Source organism: Pogona vitticeps, chromosome 10 (genome assembly GCF_051106095.1).
Source record: "Pogona vitticeps strain Pit_001003342236 chromosome 10, PviZW2.1, whole genome shotgun sequence".
Taxonomy (NCBI): domain Eukaryota; kingdom Metazoa; phylum Chordata; class Lepidosauria; order Squamata; family Agamidae; genus Pogona; species Pogona vitticeps.
The window spans coordinates 2,768,357-2,788,994 of NC_135792.1; the positions used below are offsets into that span (position 1 = coordinate 2,768,357).

Consider the following 20,638-nt stretch of genomic DNA (forward strand, 5'->3'; position numbering starts at 1 on the left):
TTGGACTTAAATTTGTTTAAACGTATACCCTGCCCACTTAAGTGGACAAACCACTACTCTCTGTGGCTTCCAGGAAACAACAAAAACATACATTTTTTTTAAAAAATGGACATATAAAAACAAAACCCCTTCGGCGAATCATGGGCCGGCATAAACTTACTCCAAAATTAATATGACAAAAGGGGGTGAGGTTTGTATGCACCTGGGTGAGAAGCCAGGTTCCCACTTATTTTGGGGGGGGGGGGAGCTCAGGAGGGTGGGTGGGGGTCAATCTCACTTCCACAGGGAGGGGCGGCCCCTTAAGAGGTTATCCCGGTCCTGCGTCTCCTGCCTCTTCCTGTAACACTCCTTACATTTAAAAGATGCTGCTCTAGAGGAAAGGGTACTCTAGGGTGTTGTTGCAGATAAAGAATAGTGAAGACTCAGGAGGTCTTGGTTCAAATGGGGATAGAAAATGGGTAAAACCACTTGCCTGTTAGGGTCGGTAGAGGTCAGATCTGACTTGATGGCATGTAAGAACCAGAGAGAAAGTTTACTAAAGTAGAGTGATGGGGTTGGGGGGAATCGTTGGCTTTTCAGAGGCTATTTTGGACTACAGCCTCCATGATCCCTCACCCTATGCAAGCTGATGGGAGCTGAAATCCAAAACTTCAACAGGGCCAAAAGTGCCCCCTTCCCAGTCCTGTAGAAATAAGGAAAAACCCAGCAGTCACCCATCCAGGGTGTTTGTCTGGCTTTCAAACGGGGGTCAGACAAAATGTTTTTTAGCAACTACTAGATGCCAGGCTCCCTTGAGGAGCCGATAGCTGTTGTCCTCACGTGACCTTTCCTCACCTCCCGTCTCTCCAAACCAGCCTGCCTTGTCTGGTGCTGGATCTTCAGGAGGTAACACACCAGTGTCACGGACGAAGTCTGGCGGCTCGGGCATGTGAGTCTCAGAGGACCGGATGAGCTGCCAGCGGCTCACCACAAACTCAGTGCCTCAACTCAAAAACGGGCTACGACTGATTTATCACCTAGTCACACTTAACTCCTCTCTCACAAACTCCCTCTGATGTTCTTAACACATTTGCTTTTGCAGGGAAACAGGTTTCCCACAATATTCTGCAGGAGGAATTAATGACAGAAGGTGGCATCAAGTGAGCCACCGGAACCTCTGGGCTATTGCCTAGACACCCCCCCACGCTACCCCAAAAATTCTGGCTCTTGCTGAGCTCCTTTGAATAGAGCTGTCAGGAATTAAACTTCAGAGGGTTATAGGGCTTGGAAAAGGTACTTTTAAAGATTATAACCCCCAATCTCTCGCCAAGCACAGCCATTTGGGACTGGCCTGCAAAATGTGTTCTCTCATCAAGTTCGGGGTTGGGAACCCCATAACTGCCCAATTGAATATTTGGAGTAAATGGCTAGGATATGAAATACATTTTTAATTTTCAGCCATTTTATGGAAATCAGGAAGTAACGAAGAGTATCATTATACATCAACGGCTTTTATTTCGTTTCCAAAAGCTTTCACAAGATGGTAAAAAAACCTTTTACAACCATTTCTGTTTAGTTTTGTTTTTTAATCTTCCATGGTTCCCCATCCGTTCTAACCCTTTTGGTGCCAAGCCTTTTTTTTTCCTTACCATGCATCTAAAAGTGATAGATACAGGCTATGAAATTCTTTATTCTATTTGTAGCAGCTTATGCAGGTGCAGCCAAATACCAAGCCTCGGGACAGTTTTACACAAAACTTTACAAAGTAGAATTTGAATTTAAAATATAGAACTTAAAATCTACACAAAAACTGGTAAAAATCAAGCACAAGTCCAATGACTGAAAACTTAACCCAAGTGAAAAGGGGAGAAAGAGTCTCGTCTTCTTTCGAAGTGCCTTTTATTTTGCTACACAAACAATCAGTCAAAAAAAAAAAAAGATTTAAGCTTCTTTTTGTGTGTGTGGTTAGTTTAAATTATACACTCCGGATATACTTATGGACCAATTTAAAAGTTACACAGACAGCAACAAATGTCCACTGGGCTTGTGTAGATTGTGTACTCAACCCAATTGCTGAAAAAAATGTCAGGCAAATTTTGAAGAGAAAAATTCATGTGTAACTCTTCCCCACCCTCCCTGACACCCCAGCCATTTTTGTTTATTTTTTTTACTGATGGGCGCACTGAACCCCAGGTCCATGATGGCCACTTTCTTCATCAGAACTATCATTGTAAGCTTCACGCCTCTGGCTGCCCCCTGAGCCGCGGGTGCTGTCAAATTCTTGGAGGTCTACCTCCTCTGCATCGCTAATTATGGTGGGGATGTCTGGTCTGGCAGGCAGAAGATCTTCAAGTTCCTAGGAGACAAACAGTGGGAGGAAATGATGCAAAAGGAAGCATTCAAATACAAAGTCATTTCTCAAATCATGGCTTGGCTAGTCCTGAAACACCACCTTCCCTGTTATCAAGTAACTGACTTCTACGAAAGAGCATGGTATATTCTTTTGCAATGAAGCAATGTTCTGTACTTTAGCATCAAAAGATGACCAAATGCTAACAGCAGAGCCTAGCAAAGTTTGGTTCTGCAAGACCAGTTCCCATATTCTGCAGCATCCATGACCACCTTCGGTGCTGCTCAGTGTCTGAAATTCAGAGGCATACTATCTTTGAACGTGGAAGGTCTTAGAGATTCTGGTTAATACCTATCAATCCGCCTGCTCTCCAAAACTCAATCCAAGACTTCTAAGACAATCACACCACATGGTAGAAAATTCCAAAATGTGGCATTCTGTGGCTAGAATCCTATTACTTCTGTAAGCTGGTGCAAAGCAAATGATGTAAACTCCAGGTCTGAATCACCTACAGTTAAAATCAATGCTTCTCTCTCTCATCACGCACACAAGATGTGACTTCTAAATTAGCAGCAAGCTGACCCTGCAATTTACATGAGAGGTTGGCCTCGCATTGCAGCTGTTTCTCGTTCTCCCTCTCCACACAATATTTTCATGGCGTGCGGATATTATACTGTATAAGCTGTTCGCAAAGCATGGTGTGTTGTTAATCTAAACTCTATATAGCCCTGAAGAATTTGGTGGGAGCAGGGCTATTAATGCACCAAAAGCGCCCTGATTTTTAATACAGTGCTTCAGGGCTGGCGGATGACAATTTACTCCCATGATGAAGACACTGCATTCTATCAGCATAAAAGCTCATCTACAGAGTCGGACGTGAATGGCTCAGAATCCTGCTGCTGATTTACACTTGCGTAAGGGAGACTGCTTAAGTCTGGACAGCAAATTGTTGCTCATTAACAAGAGTTAAGAGTGCCTGGAGGTGTACCAGATGTGAGTTGTCTTATGCAAACACAGACTATCAGCAGGATTCAGGCAACTGCGTACAGTATTACTATAATGGAGAGGTATGCTCTTTTCCTGGAGGTCTGGGGGCGGGGGGGTGGGAAAATTTCAAAGGCCACCTTGCAATACTTACTGAAAGTTTTTCTGGGCTAATCCAGTTATTTTCAGGAAACTGCACATCAAACTTTATATAAAGATCTCCCTTTTCGAAAGGATTGCGGTACTGAGGCATCCCTTCCCCTCGAACGACGCGGACACAGCCTAGGGTTCAGGAAACGAAGAGGCAAGGAAATTACTAAAAAGCCACCATACAGAAATACCACGAGCTCAACCGATGGGTCACTGCCTTCCAAATTCCTTCAGAAGACCACTGGATTTTACCTGGCTCAATTACTTTTCCTGGAGGATATTTCACCACAATCTGGCGCCCATCAAGGTGCTTAAATGTGAACTGAAAGCCACAGAGGGCCTCCACAAGTCCTATCTTGTGCGTCATGTGCAAATCGTTCCCATCTCTCTGGAACACCTTGGGGAAAAAAAGGTGAAAAGGTGCTGTAAGAGAGGCCACGGGCCACTGGGTTGCCTCAAAGCCCTTTTATTTTCATTTCCCACTTTCCAACTAACCCCTTAATGGAGATAGCTCAATGTCAAGTGCATTAATCCCTGGAAAAAGTAGAGTCAGTGCAAAAGGGTTAATACAACAAGCATCGGAACATATGTACTTGTAAAGATTACATCTTATAAACGTTCTGACATGTTACTCAAACCATAGGATAGTGATATGACAGCGTTAGATTCTACTTGGTACTTGGAAAAAAAACTATACATTTTTAGGAGTTGCAATGACAGAAAAATAATACATTCCTTTGCCACCGGGATGCCTCGGTCTGCTGGGGCAAGCTACTGAAACAGTTGTAAGGAGCCCAAGGGGTCTAAATACAGGCCTACAGCACTCTTATAGCCTAAAAAAACTGTTTGAAAACTATTTTCCTTTTCCTCCCCCTTTCTGCAGAGTCCTACTACTGCTTTCTAGAGAATTTTCAAAAATTGGCCAGCAGAGGGCATAAAAGAAGCCTTTTTGTGTGTGTTTTTGTTTAGCAAAACCACCCTCTCTCAATTTTTTTGTAAGAAAAATTGCACAGTAACTAATGGCCTTAATCTGGATTTGGGAATTGGTGCAATGACCAACAGAAGCTACCCTCTGCTTTGTGGAAACCTGCCATCTACACACAGTGCGGGGTACAAAGAAGGACATTTCAAACCTTCCTCTGAAAAGTGCATGCCCTTGGCATTCACTCCCACATGCTCATTTTAAACCAGGGACTGGGAGACTTGCTGGGCTACTCCTGGGCACATTCGCTCTGGAGGAAGAATCGGGTGAACACATTGGCTTGAACCCTTCTTTTGTCTCACGGACAATCTGGATCAAACGTATAGCACATCCCCAAAGGCAGTGCTGCATCTCGTGTGACAGATTTACCTCGTGCTCTTTTTCTTGAAGCAGGAGGACGATGTCCCCTGGCTCGACCCCTGGGGCTTGATCCGCTTCCCCGGTGAAAGTGATCCTCTGCCCATGCTTCATGCCTTTATCTACGTGAACTTCAAGGATTTTCACTTCTTTTATCACTTTCTTCCCTTCACATTTTTTACAGCGGTCTTTCTCGTTAATTACTTCCCCTGGAAAAAAAAAGAAGAAGAGAGATTGCGTGTTGTAATCCCCTGTATTTCCTTGCGGAGAAACAGGACATTCATGTCTGTAAGCGCTGAATTCTTAAGAGTCCCTCTCATCTACTTTAAAGTATTACTGTTAGTTAGCAGCCTGTCAAATGGGCTGTGTTTATTCCGATCAGTGATTTCCCACTCAAAACGGCTTTCCTTTAAACATTGAGGGGAGCTAGCACAAACCATTGAGTTGACCTCAGAGAAGAGCCAGCTCTTGTTTTACAGGATCGGTTTGGCTGCTGCTTCCCTATAGCTCTATTGCATGCTGATCCAGTGAAGACCAATGCAGGAACTCTCCAGGAAAAAGACACGGAAGACCTCCAGTGTTGGAGCAGTTCTTTCAAAATGATCTCTTTGAGTCGCAACTCCCACAATGTAAGAACTGGACTGAAGAGCAATGTCGTAACAGAAGGCAAGTGAATCATCTAAGACAGTGATTCCCACTCTTGGGTCCCTAGATATTCTTGGGCTAGAACTCCCAGATGCATTCACCACCAGCTTTTCTGGCCAGGATTTCTGGGAGTTGTAGTCCAAGAACATCTGGGAACCCAAGGTTGGTCGGAATCCCACTGGTCTACAACCAGAGATGGTTCATTGCACGCAAAACGGCATCATCCTTAAAACACGACAGTCCTCCTCATCACAAATACGAAAGGAAAAGAAAGACCAAGGGATTCTGCCAACCGGTTAAGCAAAGACAAACCGGCACCATTTAGGAATGCGACAGACTCGATCATGTGGGATCGCAGCTCCCAGAACATTTGGGCGACTTCCTCCTTTGTCAAAACTGGCAGAAGAACTGGTTGGCTCACCTTCTCCATTGCAGTCAGAGCAGACAGACTGCATCTGCTGAACCATCCCCGGGGCCAGCTGTCTGATCATGATGCGCACACCTCTGCCCCGGCAAGCAGCGCACTTCTGAACTGCTCCGGATTTACCCCCTTGACTGCACCGGAAGACATTGACAATATTAGTATGAACACATATGATAACGGTCAAGAGCAAGCTAGGTTTTATATACTGTATCTTGATTCCGACTAGCAGCATGGGAGCATCTGAGAAAGCAGAAACTCCTAAACTGAAGTGGGGAAATCTGACAGTATCCTGGCGAGATCAATCGGAGAGCCAGACAAAAATCAAGAGGAACCAGGAAGAGCAGAGTACAAGCAGCACACACTGAATACGATTCAATGCGGCTTGAAGTTTAGAAGCTTCAGCACAGATACAAAATGGACAGTATTAAGCCACAGAATTAAACATTTTGTGCATCTTGTTTCATGTCAGTCATTAATCTTTACCACCAGATAAATTCAACAAAATAACTCACCCGTTACACGCACTACAAAGGACATTCTTGCTAAGCTGTAGTTTGGTAGTCTTTCCATTATATAGATCTTCTAGAGAAACTCTGGAGAGGAGGGAAAATGGTTTGCTCCTTAATTTTGGTAGAGGTAATAAGGCGAAAGACTAAGGAAAAAATGGTTTCATCCATTACAAATACATAAACACTACTCAAATAGGGAAGCAGTATAGCTCAGACAGTGAAAATACCAGGCTTAAAATACCACCAAATTTTAAGGTCAATTTTAGTCAAGGTCAGAAAAATTCGAGAACTGTTGCTAGGTGAGCAACCACAGCTGCCCCCTGTCTTGCTGACACCATATGATAATTCTGCACTCTCTCGCGCAAATCACTGAGATGCATATTCAAATTCTATCCAAACCCTTCAGCTCTCACGGCAATTGATCATGCCCCACCCTTCCTTCAAGTGGCTCCAGAAGCATACGTGGGTCTCCTCTCACTCCATCTGCATAACACCACAGGAAATGAGGTCAGCAAGAAGTCTAAGATCAACTCATGACCTGCGTTTGGACCTTCCAACACCCCATCTCTCTATCCATTCTACCACACTGCCCTACTGGTAGTTTCTTCTGAAGAATGGCAGGTGGCTACCAGCGGCGGCCCACCTAAAGAACAGCAGCCTCATAATCTATTCACCAGACTCTTTTAAAGGGTGGGAAGTTTTACTTTCTTGGACTACAACACCCAGAATCCCTCAGTCAAAACATTGAAAAAACAAAGATTTCAAGCTCTTTCCAACATGAACATTTCAGCTCCACTCTAAAAGCAGCGTTTGACTAAGCCCCATCCTCACTTATTAAAAGAAAGTGAATTAAGAGCCCTGCAGAAATGTAACCTAAGCTTTATAACCTCTGTAATTTTGGAAAGTAACATCAAATGGGTTTCTCCTGCCCCATGTCAGTTATTCACATTTTGCTTTCCGTATTTTTATGCACAAGGCTGAGTTTGGAAAAAGCAAGGGTCTGGGCAAAACATCTCTGGACATCCACCTCAGTTCAGTGCCCAGGCCTTGAGCCCCTGGGTAACAGCTGCAAAAGCTGGCTTCTTTTGTCCTCTGTGCGAGATTCTCATATTTCTCCATTTTACGTCAGCCTCTCTGCAGCCTACGATCCAAGGAAAGCAAAAGTTCCCACGCTCTAGATGGAGTGAAACAAGCTTTCTAGATGTTGTGAGTGCTCCTTTCTTTCACCCTTGATCTACCTGAAACATTTCACTGTTCCAACTTGTTGGTTTTCATTGTAAAAAGATGCTTGACAACTTGCATGTCAATGCTTTTAATCACACTGACTTCGCAGAACAATAGCCTCAGGTTGACTGTGAGCTACTCATCAGACCAATATGAAATTGTTCTGCTGCACTCATTAGTTTCTCCTTCTCATTAATTTGTTGAGTTACCTAAAGCCTGGGTAAAGCTCAAATATGCCATTCCACCAAATCACTCTCTGCTTCTTTCCCCATTTGTCACGATATAAGAAGGAATACTGTACAATCCAAGTAAAAGTTCTTTAAAACTCTTCTGTGACAAAGGATTGAGGATTACTGATGGACCCAAAATAAAATCTAAGGTCAGTATTGTGCAGATCTAGAACAGTATCCGGATTCTTAAGCAAATGCATCAAATCTTAATAAAATCAGATACCTCTCTACTAAGATTTCTTTAACATAATTCCATTTTAAATCGACATTGGCTACTTTATAAAGTGATTGGCCAAATTCAACCGTAATCACTGAAAGGACAATGATTTCAGGAGAAGACTTCCAGGACGCCACCTTGTCGGCATCAGTCTACCGTTCCTGAATCAGCTGCAAACTGAGGGGGATCCCCCTTCACCTTCAACGGTGCCTGGTCTGTTTCCACACTTCTAAAGCCCAGAGCAGCTTGTGTTTAGGGCATGTAAAGACCACCTTCTCCCAAAGTAAAGTGCACCCAATAAGTTTCTTCCAGTGCCCCATCTCCACAGGTAAAACAGGTAACAAGCCACAACCAGGTATTGGCAATTGTGGCACCTTAGTTTTGACACCCATAATACCCACATTGTGTGAAGACGGATGCAAGTTTCTAAATTATCACTCTTACGCAGAAATGTTGAGTAAATACAGCCATTGTGTTGGGAGTGGAAGAGGGACAGGGTGGGGGTGGAGGGAGAGGATCAGTTGCCAGCCACCAATGAATGAGGGATGACAACCACACCCCCTCTCTCACAAGGACATTGTCAGGACAAGGTGTGTAGAAGAACTATGCACACTGCCTTCGCTATTAGAAAGGCAAAATGTACATGAAAGAAAGAAAGGCTGGCAGCCCCGCACTGAGAGCTCCACAGGTCCTTTTACAGATATGTTCACATACACGAAACCACTGATGTATACATGTTAACCAACATACATCGATTCAACTGCTGAACATGTTTTAAATGCTCAAATTTTAGTGACTGGTCATCATACTGAAAAACCCAAGATTAACAGTCCTTTCAGTATTGGGCGGCTTCAGCTAAGAGTTAGCCAGGTTTTGCAGGCTTCCGTTTACTTTGAGAAAAAGAGCAACAACGCATTCTAGAGATTTTTCCTAGGGGGTGAAAAAAAAAATCACCAAAGCGCTTGGGTGCTTACTTGAGCGGATGCATCATATCTTCGCCTCTTCTTCTTCCATTCCGACTTCTACTCTGACCGCCCATGAAACTAAACAGTCCCCCACCAAATATGTGGGAGAAAATATCGTCCATTCCGCCGCTTCCGCCACTCCCTTCTCGAAGGCCTTGTTCTCCATATCGGTCATATAATTCGCGTTTCTCAGGATTTGAGAGAACTTCGTAGGCAAAGCTTATTTCTTTGAACTACGTAAGAGGGGAAAAAGCCAATAAAAAACCTATTACTTCTGTGCCTATGGAAAGTTTCATTACAGATCTCCATTCCTCTCACATAACCCATCGTCCATTTTCTACACTTTCTAACTCCTGGCTGTAAACCAATTAGCCTCAAGGGGCTGTAACACCTCCTCCTCCCTTAATTCCCATGAAAGTCCAGGTGTTTGATCTCTTATCCAATTAGCTTGGAATGTTGAGTCTTCCACAGACCTCTTGATTTGACCTTCACCTCTATCCTGAACCAGGCTGTAACGGTCTTCAGAAAAACATTCTCAAAGCACTTAGAAAAACACATTCCAATGTCTCACAAATCATCTTCACACAGAATCTGTTTGACTCCATCTTACATTCCTCTGACTACATATCCCATACTGCTTCAACTCCAATAGCTACCCATTTCATGAGGACGGCTACTTTATGGAAGAATCCATGCCAACCCAGCCTGGTCTTGAAGCACAGACAGATATCTATCTTCTTGTTGGGCATCTAAAGAGAGGTGGGCACGAACTACTGGTTCGTGTCATCCTAACAACTCTTTTGCCCACTAAATGAACTGGCACGAACTGTCAAACCAGCAGCTTGTGGCCATATCTACACTGAACCCTTCTTTATTCTTCCACCGATGACTCTTTCACGGACAGTCGCCTCCTCTACTGGAAAAATGGTCCATACTTTTATAGAACTTTGCTATTATCGCCCATAACTTTTCTCCTTTACTCACAGCTAATCTGCCTAAGATACTTCTGTGTCAAACTGCAGGCATTTGCTAACAGGTTGGATAACCGCAAGCTAAAAGCTTTGGTTATCCCACTGGTGTCTAGCTAATTCTCCACAGAATGAGGGGTACATAAGTGTGCACCCATTTTATTTCAGAACAGCACGGCTAGCAGAGGCATTTAATGCGTGGCCCTTAGGACTGAACATGGGGGTCACACATAAACCTCCATGGCCAAGCTCATGAGTTAAAATTCTATTGTGTCACATGAGCACATCTATGTGTGTTGTGTCTGTCTCTGAGAAATGCAGTGGGGTTATTTCCCAGTAAGGAACAGAGTGAGACATAACAGATTTGCATCCATGAATTTGGCTACTATATCTCAGCTGTGACTATGTTCCACTAGCCAGGCCCTTTATCTCCCCCAAGTTATTATCACTTCAGCTTCTCAGAACTTGGAATACATGCTGTTTTACTTGATAGGATATATACTGGCAGGAGGTGCAAAAGGTCTTACCTTATCACCTGCGTTTGGATTCTTATCGGGATGGTACTCTTTGGCAAGCTTCCTGTAAGCCTGAATGGTAAAAGAAGTCAAGACCGTCACATCAGTAGGTGAGCAGCACAGTAGAAATTCAGTAGTGTTCCCACACTGCTGTCTCACACCAGACTACTGAAATTAAGGTACTACAACTATGATGACAAGACATTGGGAGTCTGAGAAGTTTCCATGGTAGAGGTCACACTCACTGGCACTTTGAATGGGCCATCTTTCATCTTACATAATACCAGTTTTTATGTACAACCTTTCTCCACTTTGTTGGTATGAATTTATTTATTTAGTTGCAATATTTTTACCCTGCTAAAAAAAGGACTCAAGGCAGCTTACATAATTAACAGATATTAAAAAAGAAAAAATACATATTGAAGTAGCGTTCCTTTGTTGTTGCTCTGACCAAGTCACTTCTGACTTACAGTGACCTTAATACTGCTTTCAAGGGATTGAGATGTTCAAAAAACTGTTCATAATTGCCACCCTCGAGTGAGTATCTAGGGCTGATCAGGAACTGAACTCAGGTCTCCTTGCTCCCATTTCAACACTTGGACCATTGCACTACACTGGGCTCTCTGTAGCATTACTAATTACAGCTTGTTATAAGAACTCCTCCATTCTGGGAGTTTATCCTGACGGACAGCTCATTGTGACTCACCTGAAATAAAAGTCTAAGAGGGAAGGCTTTGCAACTTAGCACAGGCCTAGCTCTGCCTCACTTCCTAGAGCGAGTAAGGTGTCTATCTATCAGGTGGAACTTCCAGAATGGAGACTTGTGAGGTTTGTAGTGGGAAAAAAATAAAGATATCCTTTGATTTGTATTCCTGCGTTGAGCGGGGGGCTGGGCTTGATGGCCTTATAGGACCCTTCCAACGTCATTATTCTATATGATTCAATGACACATCTCTACTATCTAGAATGAACAAATTCCTCTGCATCTTCTCATAGATAAAAATATTGTTATCTCGTCTTTCTGCTTAAAAAAGGCACAAGGTGGCTTACATCATTAAAGTACTATGTTTAAAAGCTGAAACAGGTACACAAATATTAAAAAAGAAAAATACATATTGAAGTAGAATTCATAACTACTGTTGTTCCATGTCATGAAGTCACTTTTGATTTACAGTGATCTTAATAGTGCTTTCAAGGTACTGAGATGTTCAAGGAGCAGTTTACCATGGTGCTTATACAACAAGTGCAAAATATCATGGTCTAATTCCCTTTCCCATATAATGACTGAAAATAGAGGAATGGCATTTTGGGCTTCAGAAAATAACTCTGCATTTCCCACCTTGGCTTTAACCCGCTTTCTAATTAATTAAATAAAATGGTGCAACACATCTGAAGCACCCATCCCCTATAAGACTAACTGCAGCAGTGAAATAAAACACAATAAAACAATAAATCCATGTACTACCCAAAAGGATCAAAGTCCTGCCATGGTAACTAAGCCCCAAAAGTTTTCCTGAAGAGCCAGGCTTTTAATGTTTGGGTTAAGCTCAAGGTCCCAAACTGTTCCAGACTTTGGGGCTCTTTTATATTTGGCACTCTGGGTAGAAATACCCGCAGAGCCCATCATTTTCCCCCATGACAATTAAATTTGTGATCTATGTGATGGTTAGCCTCAGGTTTGAACTACTAGCCTTGGAACTGGTTTGGGGACTAGCATGAAATACTTTGAGATTTCATCACTTGATTTTATTGTATTTCACAGAAGCATGTAACAAGTGCTTCAAACCGAGTTGGCCCATTTGCCCATCTAGCCCAGTATGGTCAACTCTGACTGGCAGCACTGGCTGTTCAGCGTGAAGTGCCTTTCCTTGCCCTGCCTGAAGACCGTCAGCATTTCTTGGTAATCTCACATCCCAAAGCAGCCAAAGCCTTCAGTTTGCAAGAGCTTAACAGAGCTGTTAAACAAAGGACATTTTGGAGGTCACTCGTGCATGGGGTTTCCATAAGGAGGAGGCAGTTTGGCATCCCATAGTAGGAACAACAATCGCCATCTGAATATTAGGCAGGCTTAACCCTGCTTTTATGCAATCAGAGGAAAAATGAATGAGTTTAGATTGGCCTTTTCTTGGTGGTGTTTTTTTTTTTTTTTTTTTTTTGAGATTATAAACCACTTTGAGATGTAAAAAGCAAAATTAAATTAAGATCAATACCAAGGTGCTGTTAATTTTGCTTTCTTTTTAAAAAAAACTTGGAAAGGGCAAAATATTTTAGACATTAACTTCCGGAGGCCAGGAGAAGCAGGAGAGTGACACCTACATCAGTTGGAACACAAATATAGCTTCCAGTTCACAAAAGGGATTGTGTTTTCCTGTCAACCTCATAACCTGCCTCCCATGTGTTTTCCCCAAGACACCTGCTTCCAGGATGGTGAACACCCAGCCCAAACAAATTATGCTATTACATATGCCCGAATGGAGAGGATCTATTCCCTAGCACCACCGACAGGCAGAACCTGATGATTAACCAAATGGCATCTCTGACGTGGGATGGCCTTCATTCACCATGAGTGGGTGAAGGAAAGAAGTAGGTGAAACTGTGGAAAGAGGTAAACATTCAGGACCAGAGTTAGCTTATTCTCAGGCTCTTTCTGAAAAAGACTATGACATCAAAGAGGAAACAAGGCCTAGAATGAAACCTGAGCTTTTTGGAGGAAGAAAAGGATCATGCTAGCATGGGATTTAAGCTAATTGGAAGAAAAATGTGTGAAAAGAAAGAAGAAAACATAGATTGTTAATATCAACTGCCATGATCCTCCCTACGGGGAGAAGTAGGGAAATAATCCAGGAGACACAATTTGGGTTGGGAAAAGCAAAACAGAATTGGAAGAAGGGGAAACCTATTGCCATAGTTCCTGATGGCCACATGATATGGAAGGGGCAAAGGGATGATGATGATGATCATCATCATATAACTGCAGAACTAGAAGGGATTCATGGATCCTCAGGTGCATTCCCTGTCCAGGAGGCCCAGGGGGGAAACTGAACTCCCAACCTCTGGGTCCACAGCCAGAGACCTCCCCCACTGAGCTGTCCATCCACAAAGAAAAATGGGTGTCATGGGATGGGAGATAATAATTTCTGGAATATCAATGTTTCCAGAAGTCATTTCCAGAAAGCCATTAGGAGAAGGGGAGTGGCAGCATTTCCCAACACAGAACAAGTCAGACGTGACACCAAACTAAGAGGAAGGGATGTTAACCATCATCAGGTTTCTCCTCCTGGCATCCTGAAACAATTCACAAAACACATTTTATTTGGAAACCAGGACTGGCAGGGCCCAGGACGGGAGACAGGACCTCTCTTGGGTCTTACCAGCAAAAACAGCGAAGTGATCTTCTTGATCACGTTTATCCCAAGCTGGAGAGAACAGTGGTGGCATCTCAAAGGCTACCATCTTCCCATTATTTTTCGCGTTACAATATTGTCTCTTATTCATTCTTTCCGGGCTTTAAATATCGTCTTTCAACAATGTGAGCCACCTTGGCCTACCCTTTTAAAGCTTTCATTACTACTGTTATTATTAAAAATTTTTCTATGCCATCTTTCTCCCCAAAAGGACCCAAGGCGTTATAAATATTGTCTTCTAATGTTGTAAGCCACCTTGGGTCTTTTTTTCAAGGAGAAAAGTGGTGGGGTGAGGGGGAGAAGGTATAAAAACCTTTTAAAGGAATAAATAAATTTCCTGAAGTGGGGTTACAGATTTTTAAAAAGCCAACGAAGCAAAAAGAAACACACACACACCAAACTGGTGGAGGATATTTGCTCTAGAGTAGGGAGATGCATTGGGGGGGGAAGAGGAAGGGGGGCAAGGAAGGGAAGAACTAAGAAAGCGCTCATTCCTTCCCCCCCCCAAAAACGGGCCCTGGGCCTCCTTTCCGGTGACCCCCCCCCCCGGAAAGAAAACAATGGATTAAGAAAGCCAGGAAAACGGGTCATGCGTTGTGTGTGTAAATAAGCGGAGGTCCCCCCCCCAAATAATACCCCCCCAAACACCTCCAGCCCCTCCTCCATGTCCCCCCCCATCACCACCAACCCGACCAAGGCCCAGGCCTCGCTTCCTCCTCAGATCCCTCTTTCTCTCCCCCCCAAAAAACCCTTCCCCCCCCCTCAGGGCCTTCCTCCTCTTCCTCTTCCTCTTCCCCCCCTCCCCGCAGGCTCGAGGCCTAGCCCGGCGCGGTCCGTCGGTCGGTCGGCCGGGCGTCTCCAATGACCCCCTCGGGGCCCGGCCTTGGGGGGTCCGTTTTCCCCTCACAGGGGAGGCCCGCCGACCCACCCCCAGCCCCCCGAGCGGGCCTGAGGCCTTCCCTCCCTCCCTCCCTCCCTCCCTCGACGGCCGCCCCCCCCAAGACATCGCCTCACGGAACGGGCCCGCCTCGGACCTTCTTGAGCTCGTTGTCGGAGGCCCCCGGAGGGACCCCGAGGATGTCGTAGAGCTTGGTGTCGGCCACGTTCGCCATGACCGGCGAGGAAAGGGACCCGCGGCGCCTGGGGCCTCGAGCAGCGGCAGGCCGCGAAACACCGGCGGCGGCGGCGGCGGCGGGGGAGGGAAGGAAGGCAGGAAGGAGGGGGAGCAGCGAGCGGGCGGTCGGTCGTGAGAGAGAGAGAAGGGAAGGCCTTCGCCACGCACGGCGACGTCACCGCGCCGGGAGTGACGCCAGCGCGCCCTCACGCACAGGCCCCGGCGCGGAGGGGAGGGAAAGGATAAGGCTCCGCCCCCCCTTCGAACGCCGGGGAGGGAGGGAGGAGGAGCGCTCTGAGCCACGCCTTCGTGTTGGGGAAGGAAACGCCCACTTCCTCGATCTTCAGGAGGGCAAGGGAGGAGGAAAAGCTGGAAGTGGATTCCAAGCAAAACTGGACTTTCTTCTCTCTTTCTCTCTTCCTTCCTTCTTTCCTTCCTCTCTTCAAAATTGGAATTAAATGGACCTCAATTCCTTTGTTGTCAGCCACAGGGAGGGTTTTATTTTATTTTAATTTTGCTGTGATTCAACACCAGCGGAAATAAAAGAGAGCCATGTTTGAGTATCTCTGTCTTTTCTCTCTCCCCCCCCCCCAGGTCCAATTTCTCTATTTTATGAATCCCAAGCTATGAAAAAGAATCCTTGGCCTTTAGACCAAAAGAAGTCAGTCATTCCTACCGAATCCCTTTTAATTAGAAAGTCTGCCCTAACCACATGCAGGGTTAGAGTTATTTTATTTATTTATTTATTTATTGAGCTTATACGCCACCCATTTAGACATAGTCTACTCAGGGCGGCTCACAAGACATGCTTTTGTCCCATCCTGGGACTGCAGAGAACGGCAGCTGGCGACTTCAGCTTTGGAGGTGCTGGGAATCTGGGTTTTATTCTGCAGCTTGTAGGAGTGACCAAACCTGCGGAAGCTTCAGCACCTTGGAGAACTATTGTAAAGTGCAGGATAAAACCCAGAGTGGATTTGCAACACTCTTGGAAATGGAAGTTCCCAGCTGCCATGGCAGAGAGACCAATTCTTTCCTTGGTCATTCTTAGGGCTTAGAAACACTACTTTCTTCTCCCAGAATCCCTTGGCTAGCATGGCCAGTGTGCTTTGTTTTGTGACTGGTCTTTGGGATATGTTTGCATGTCTTGGTTTCTGTAACAAGGAGGCCTCCTGGAATCACGTCTCTAGAACGCCACCAAGAGCTTCAGCTTTGGGTGACTTCCTACCTGCAACCTCTAATTTACCCCCTACTTAAAATGTGGTTAGCCAGTTCTGCTGCGTGGACTCTGTTTTACTTCTGAGCAAACATGAATAGGATTCAACCGTCTCCCTCGCGGGCTACCTATTTAGCTGTTGTTTTTCGGAATAAGATTACGAATAGACATGCCTGCTTCCAACGGGTTCCCGAGGAATGTGAAAAACAGTTGCGGAAGTTTGTCTTAGCACTCTTCCTTCGGAAATAAAGTCAGTTGTGATCAACCCGTGTGTATAAAATCTAAGCTAAAAAGCTTTCTCTGCATTTTCAGTGACCTTCTCCACGACGACAGGAGAAAGGAGAAACTTTCCCTTTTGATGACGCCACCTTCGACTGGCAGAGAAACACAATAAAACTCTTTTTAAAAGGTCATGTTGGCTGCGTGTGTCCTCCTATACGAAGGCCCCATGTGTTTTATTCTCTAGTGGCAGGTGGGAGAAGTGGGGCCAGTGTCTGTGGGTCAGGCAGCCCTTTGGAGAAGGTTGCCCGTAAAGGATGACATTTCCCAACTGGCACAGTTCAAGGCCTCTCCCTTTACGCCAACTCCGGATGGCTCCATCGTCTGGCAACCGGTTCAGGCCACCCCGATAGGGTGGAATCCAGGGCCAGCCCATTTGAGAGGGTTTCGTCATTTTTAAAGGAAGGATATCAGTGGAATAACAGAAAAACTCATAGGTAAATATACTCATTGGGTTTGGGGGGGGGGGTTACACTAGATCAAAGGCTTGTAAATCCCATTCTGGTTGGAGGATTCTGGGAGTTGTAGTCAAGTAACTCCCCCCCCCTCCCAAATCTTTGCTCTAGAACTGGGCTCTTGTCTGTTTGCAGAGAAAAGTAAAAGAGAAGCTAAATCACTCGGGGATTCAGTGCCTGCCATAACCCCTTCTGGCCATGCTGCTGGCCAAGCTGGGGAATGATGGGGTTTGTAGTCGGACTCTTCTAATGGTTGGGGAACACAAGGTGTGAAGACCAACACTTCTTGGATGTTGACACGAGAGGGCGCTTGTGCATTGGATGATTTTAAGCGCAGGATTCTTTTCAGAGGAAAACCAAACCGACCACAGAGGTGTCAGGAAGTGGAAGATACAGCTGCAGAGATGAGTTGGGGAAAAATATATACTTTTGCTGGTACAAATTGGCAGCAAATATGCTCTTTTGCTTCTATGCTGGTGGGACTCTGGTTTCTTAATAGAGAGGTTGGTGAGTCAGAAGATACAAAAGATAGAGAAGCATCGATGTCAGCAATACTGGGATTAATGGATCCGTTGTCTGAGTTGGTATAAGGCGGCTTTGTGTGTTATATCAAGGATTTAATGTTGTGATTCAGATTAAACGGGATACCACCATCCTACAATCCTAACTCTACTGCCGTCTTCCAGTACACTTTAGTTCTCATGGGGTGCGAGAATATTCCCTCAGTGTAATTAAGAAAAATGGGTGATTAACAGAAGCATCATTGTGTTTATGTGCCGTCAAGTCAGAACTGACTTACAGGGACCCTAACACAGTTTCCAAGATCGGTGAGGTAATTTAAGGAGTGGTTTTACCAGTTCCACCCCCGTGAACCCACAGATGGGTTTAAAAACTTCCAACAAAGCAGAACCCCGTTTTCTGAGACTGTTCCGCGGCTTGATGTCTCTTACCATCAGGAAAAGTTTCTTAATATTTTAGTCAGAATCTGCTTGTCCTTGGAATCCGTTGCTTTTGGGTGCTGCTTTCCAGAGCAGCCAAATGAATGAATGAATGAATGAATGAATGAATGAATGAATGAATGAATGAATGAATGAATGAATGAATGCAGGCCTGCTGCAGCTTCCCATACAACTGACTAACTACCCTTCCAGTTGCTAACAGTGACTTTACCATATCATCTCTCCATGCTTTTTTTTGGAAAAATATATCAAATGTCTGCAATGTGCTCTCAGGGAGCCGTGTGTATTAAGCCTGCTCCGGTGCTGGGAAGTCCACTCGGAGCCAAGAGGATGTGAGCTGCCTCCTGGCATCGGTGGTAAATGTGGGATCCATCTTGTTGCACGGTGGACAGCGGGAGCGAGAGAGGAGGCCATATGGCAGGATGTGGGAGCCATATGGCTGCATCCAGGGCGAAGCGCGTTCCAGCTGGGAGCAGGTGCCGCCCTGTCAAGGCCACAGAGCTGTGCTTGCCGGAAGTTGGAGGCAAACCTTTTCATTCAGAGATGGCCGTCCTGCAGGGGGAGGAACCCTCTGTTGAATGAGAGGCGTGCCATTCTAAAAACTGTGCGGAGTGTACAACTGGCCTGGCCTCAAAGCGTAGCTGGTGAACAGGTGCTGGATCACAGCCATGGTGTGCATTAGCGCGTGCACACATGCATGTGTGGATCAGATTCTTTAAAGAACTTCTGCATGTTCTACAGTGCCCTGTGATCACAAGCCACAATCTCATTCATTGGTCAAATTTGAACCCTTTCCTCTATAACCATGAGGACTAGCAGCACGGCTGTATTGTGGTTTGTTTTAAATGAACGGTGAGATTGTCAGCCCCACATTCTGCACGAGATAACGCATTTGAGCTGCATATGGCCACAGGCAGAATTGGAGCTTAGAGGCTGTTTCTTTTGGACTACAAATCCAATCATGCAGCCAACCTGCTGGCTGGGGGGTACTGGGGTTTGTAGTCCAAACGATTTTTCTTTTGGAGGAATATACCTACGTTTTATAAGTCTAATTTAATACAGCGAGTCTAAAAGAACACAACACCGGGCTCCAAAGACAGAAATCTATTTGTCTAGATCAAAGATTGAACTGGAATGAGGGGGGAGAAAAACACCATGTTTTTTTTTTTTGAGCCGTTCTGCCTTTGAAGCTTGTAACAATGGCATATTATCTTCATCACCATTCTGCAGAAGGGTCAGCCGATGGCTGAGATATCTATGCTCCCGTGTAATTGCAGGATGGACTTTTGCTTTTCCCCATTTTGTTCTGGTTTGCTAGTTTCCTTTGTTGGGGATGTTTCTTTTAAAAATATATACAATAATGGTGTGTTTTTCTGCCAAAGTAAATTGGCACCAGCTCTGAGGCTGCCTGCTTTCTGCTCCATCCTCCTTGAAAGAAGCTTAGAAGAAAACAAAAGGGCAAAAAAAGAAGAAGGCTGAAACGACAAAAGAGCATTTCTTATGGTTAAATGGCAAATATTTCAACACCGGGTGCTTTTTCAGTATCATTCATACATTCAGAGTGAGAGAGAAAGAGAGAGATGTGTTAACTGTGTCCAGAATGATTATAATAAATACTGTATGCCAACAAGTCAATTTCAATTTGTGGCCACCCTTTCTAAGGTATTCCAGGTAGAGAAGGATCAGAACTGGTTTCCCCTTCCCTTCTTCTGGGACTCTGCCGCTTGCCCAAGGCTACCCAGACTGGCTCTTCTCCCGGGAGGCCCAGAGAGGAATCGAACTCCCAACCTCTAGCTCCACAGTCAGATACCTAAACTGCTGAACTATTCATCGGTTCATAATAGTCTTAGAACTACAGAGCTGGAAGGGGGACCCTCTGGATCATTGAGCTCAGCCCCTCTCAAGGAGGCATCATGAGACCTCAGTCTAACTCACTGAGCTATCCAGCAGTTACTCTGGTTTTCCCTTCCCCTCTTCTGGGACTGCGCAGCTGGCCCAAGGCCACCCAGGTTGGCTGTTCCCCCGGGAAGCCCCATGGGGGAATCGAACTCTCAGCCTCTGGCCCCGCAGCCAGGAGACCTCACTCACAGAGCTATCCATTACACCCATGAAAAATCTCTTGCGATTCAACATCGTATAGGAGGCCTGACTCCCAACATGGCTTGCTTCCTGGCATGAGTCGATGGCTGAAAGGAACGGGGCCTTCTTCCTGGCTACTCCGTGTCTTTAAAATTTGCTTCAAAGGGCTGTTTACTGCTCTTTTATTGTCCAGAACCCTACTGGTAGTCTCAACTAGAGTAAGCCTGTTGAATTAATGGGACTCACAAGAGTTCAGTGATTGCTCCAATGAGTCTGCTCTAAGTTGAGACTAGCAAAGGGATTGGGGCCATTCGTTTGTAACTGTGTGCCCATATCCTTTACTTGAGAAATGCTTTCCTCCGTGACTTCACACAGTGCTGCCTCTTCAGGTTTTCTGAATATTCCCTGATATTTTTTTTGGGGGGGGAACCATACATCCTTGATCCACCAAGATGATTAGTTGGGTATTATTTTTCCGACAACTGGAGGTCCAATGCCATTTTACTCTGCACAATAGAGTGCATTTGTGATGCAGCCAAAATGTGTACTGTAGTTGCCGATCTGCAGCCAGGCTGGGAAAAGCTGCATTTTCCAATCATTTTAATCCTCTCCATCATAGAGCTGCTTACTTGAGGC

At 45.1% G+C, this 20,638-nt stretch overlaps 1 protein-coding gene across 1 annotated transcript; it reads right to left on the minus strand.

Moving 5' to 3' along the window:
• Window positions 1–1,471: 1,471 nt before the first annotated feature.
• Window positions 1,472–15,244, minus strand: DNAJA2 (DnaJ heat shock protein family (Hsp40) member A2). Its single transcript, XM_072980911.2, has 9 exons — window positions 14,938–15,244; window positions 10,512–10,571; window positions 9,026–9,249; window positions 6,384–6,464; window positions 5,869–6,002; window positions 4,815–5,011; window positions 3,716–3,860; window positions 3,468–3,595; window positions 1,472–2,335 (listed from the first exon to the last, which is right to left on the minus strand). The coding sequence occupies exons 1-9, from the start codon at window positions 15,013–15,015 to the stop codon at window positions 2,147–2,149; spliced, it is 1,236 nt and encodes a 411-aa protein (XP_072837012.1). The 5' UTR covers window positions 15,016–15,244; the 3' UTR covers window positions 1,472–2,146.
• Between the last annotated feature and the right edge of the window lie 5,394 nt (window positions 15,245–20,638).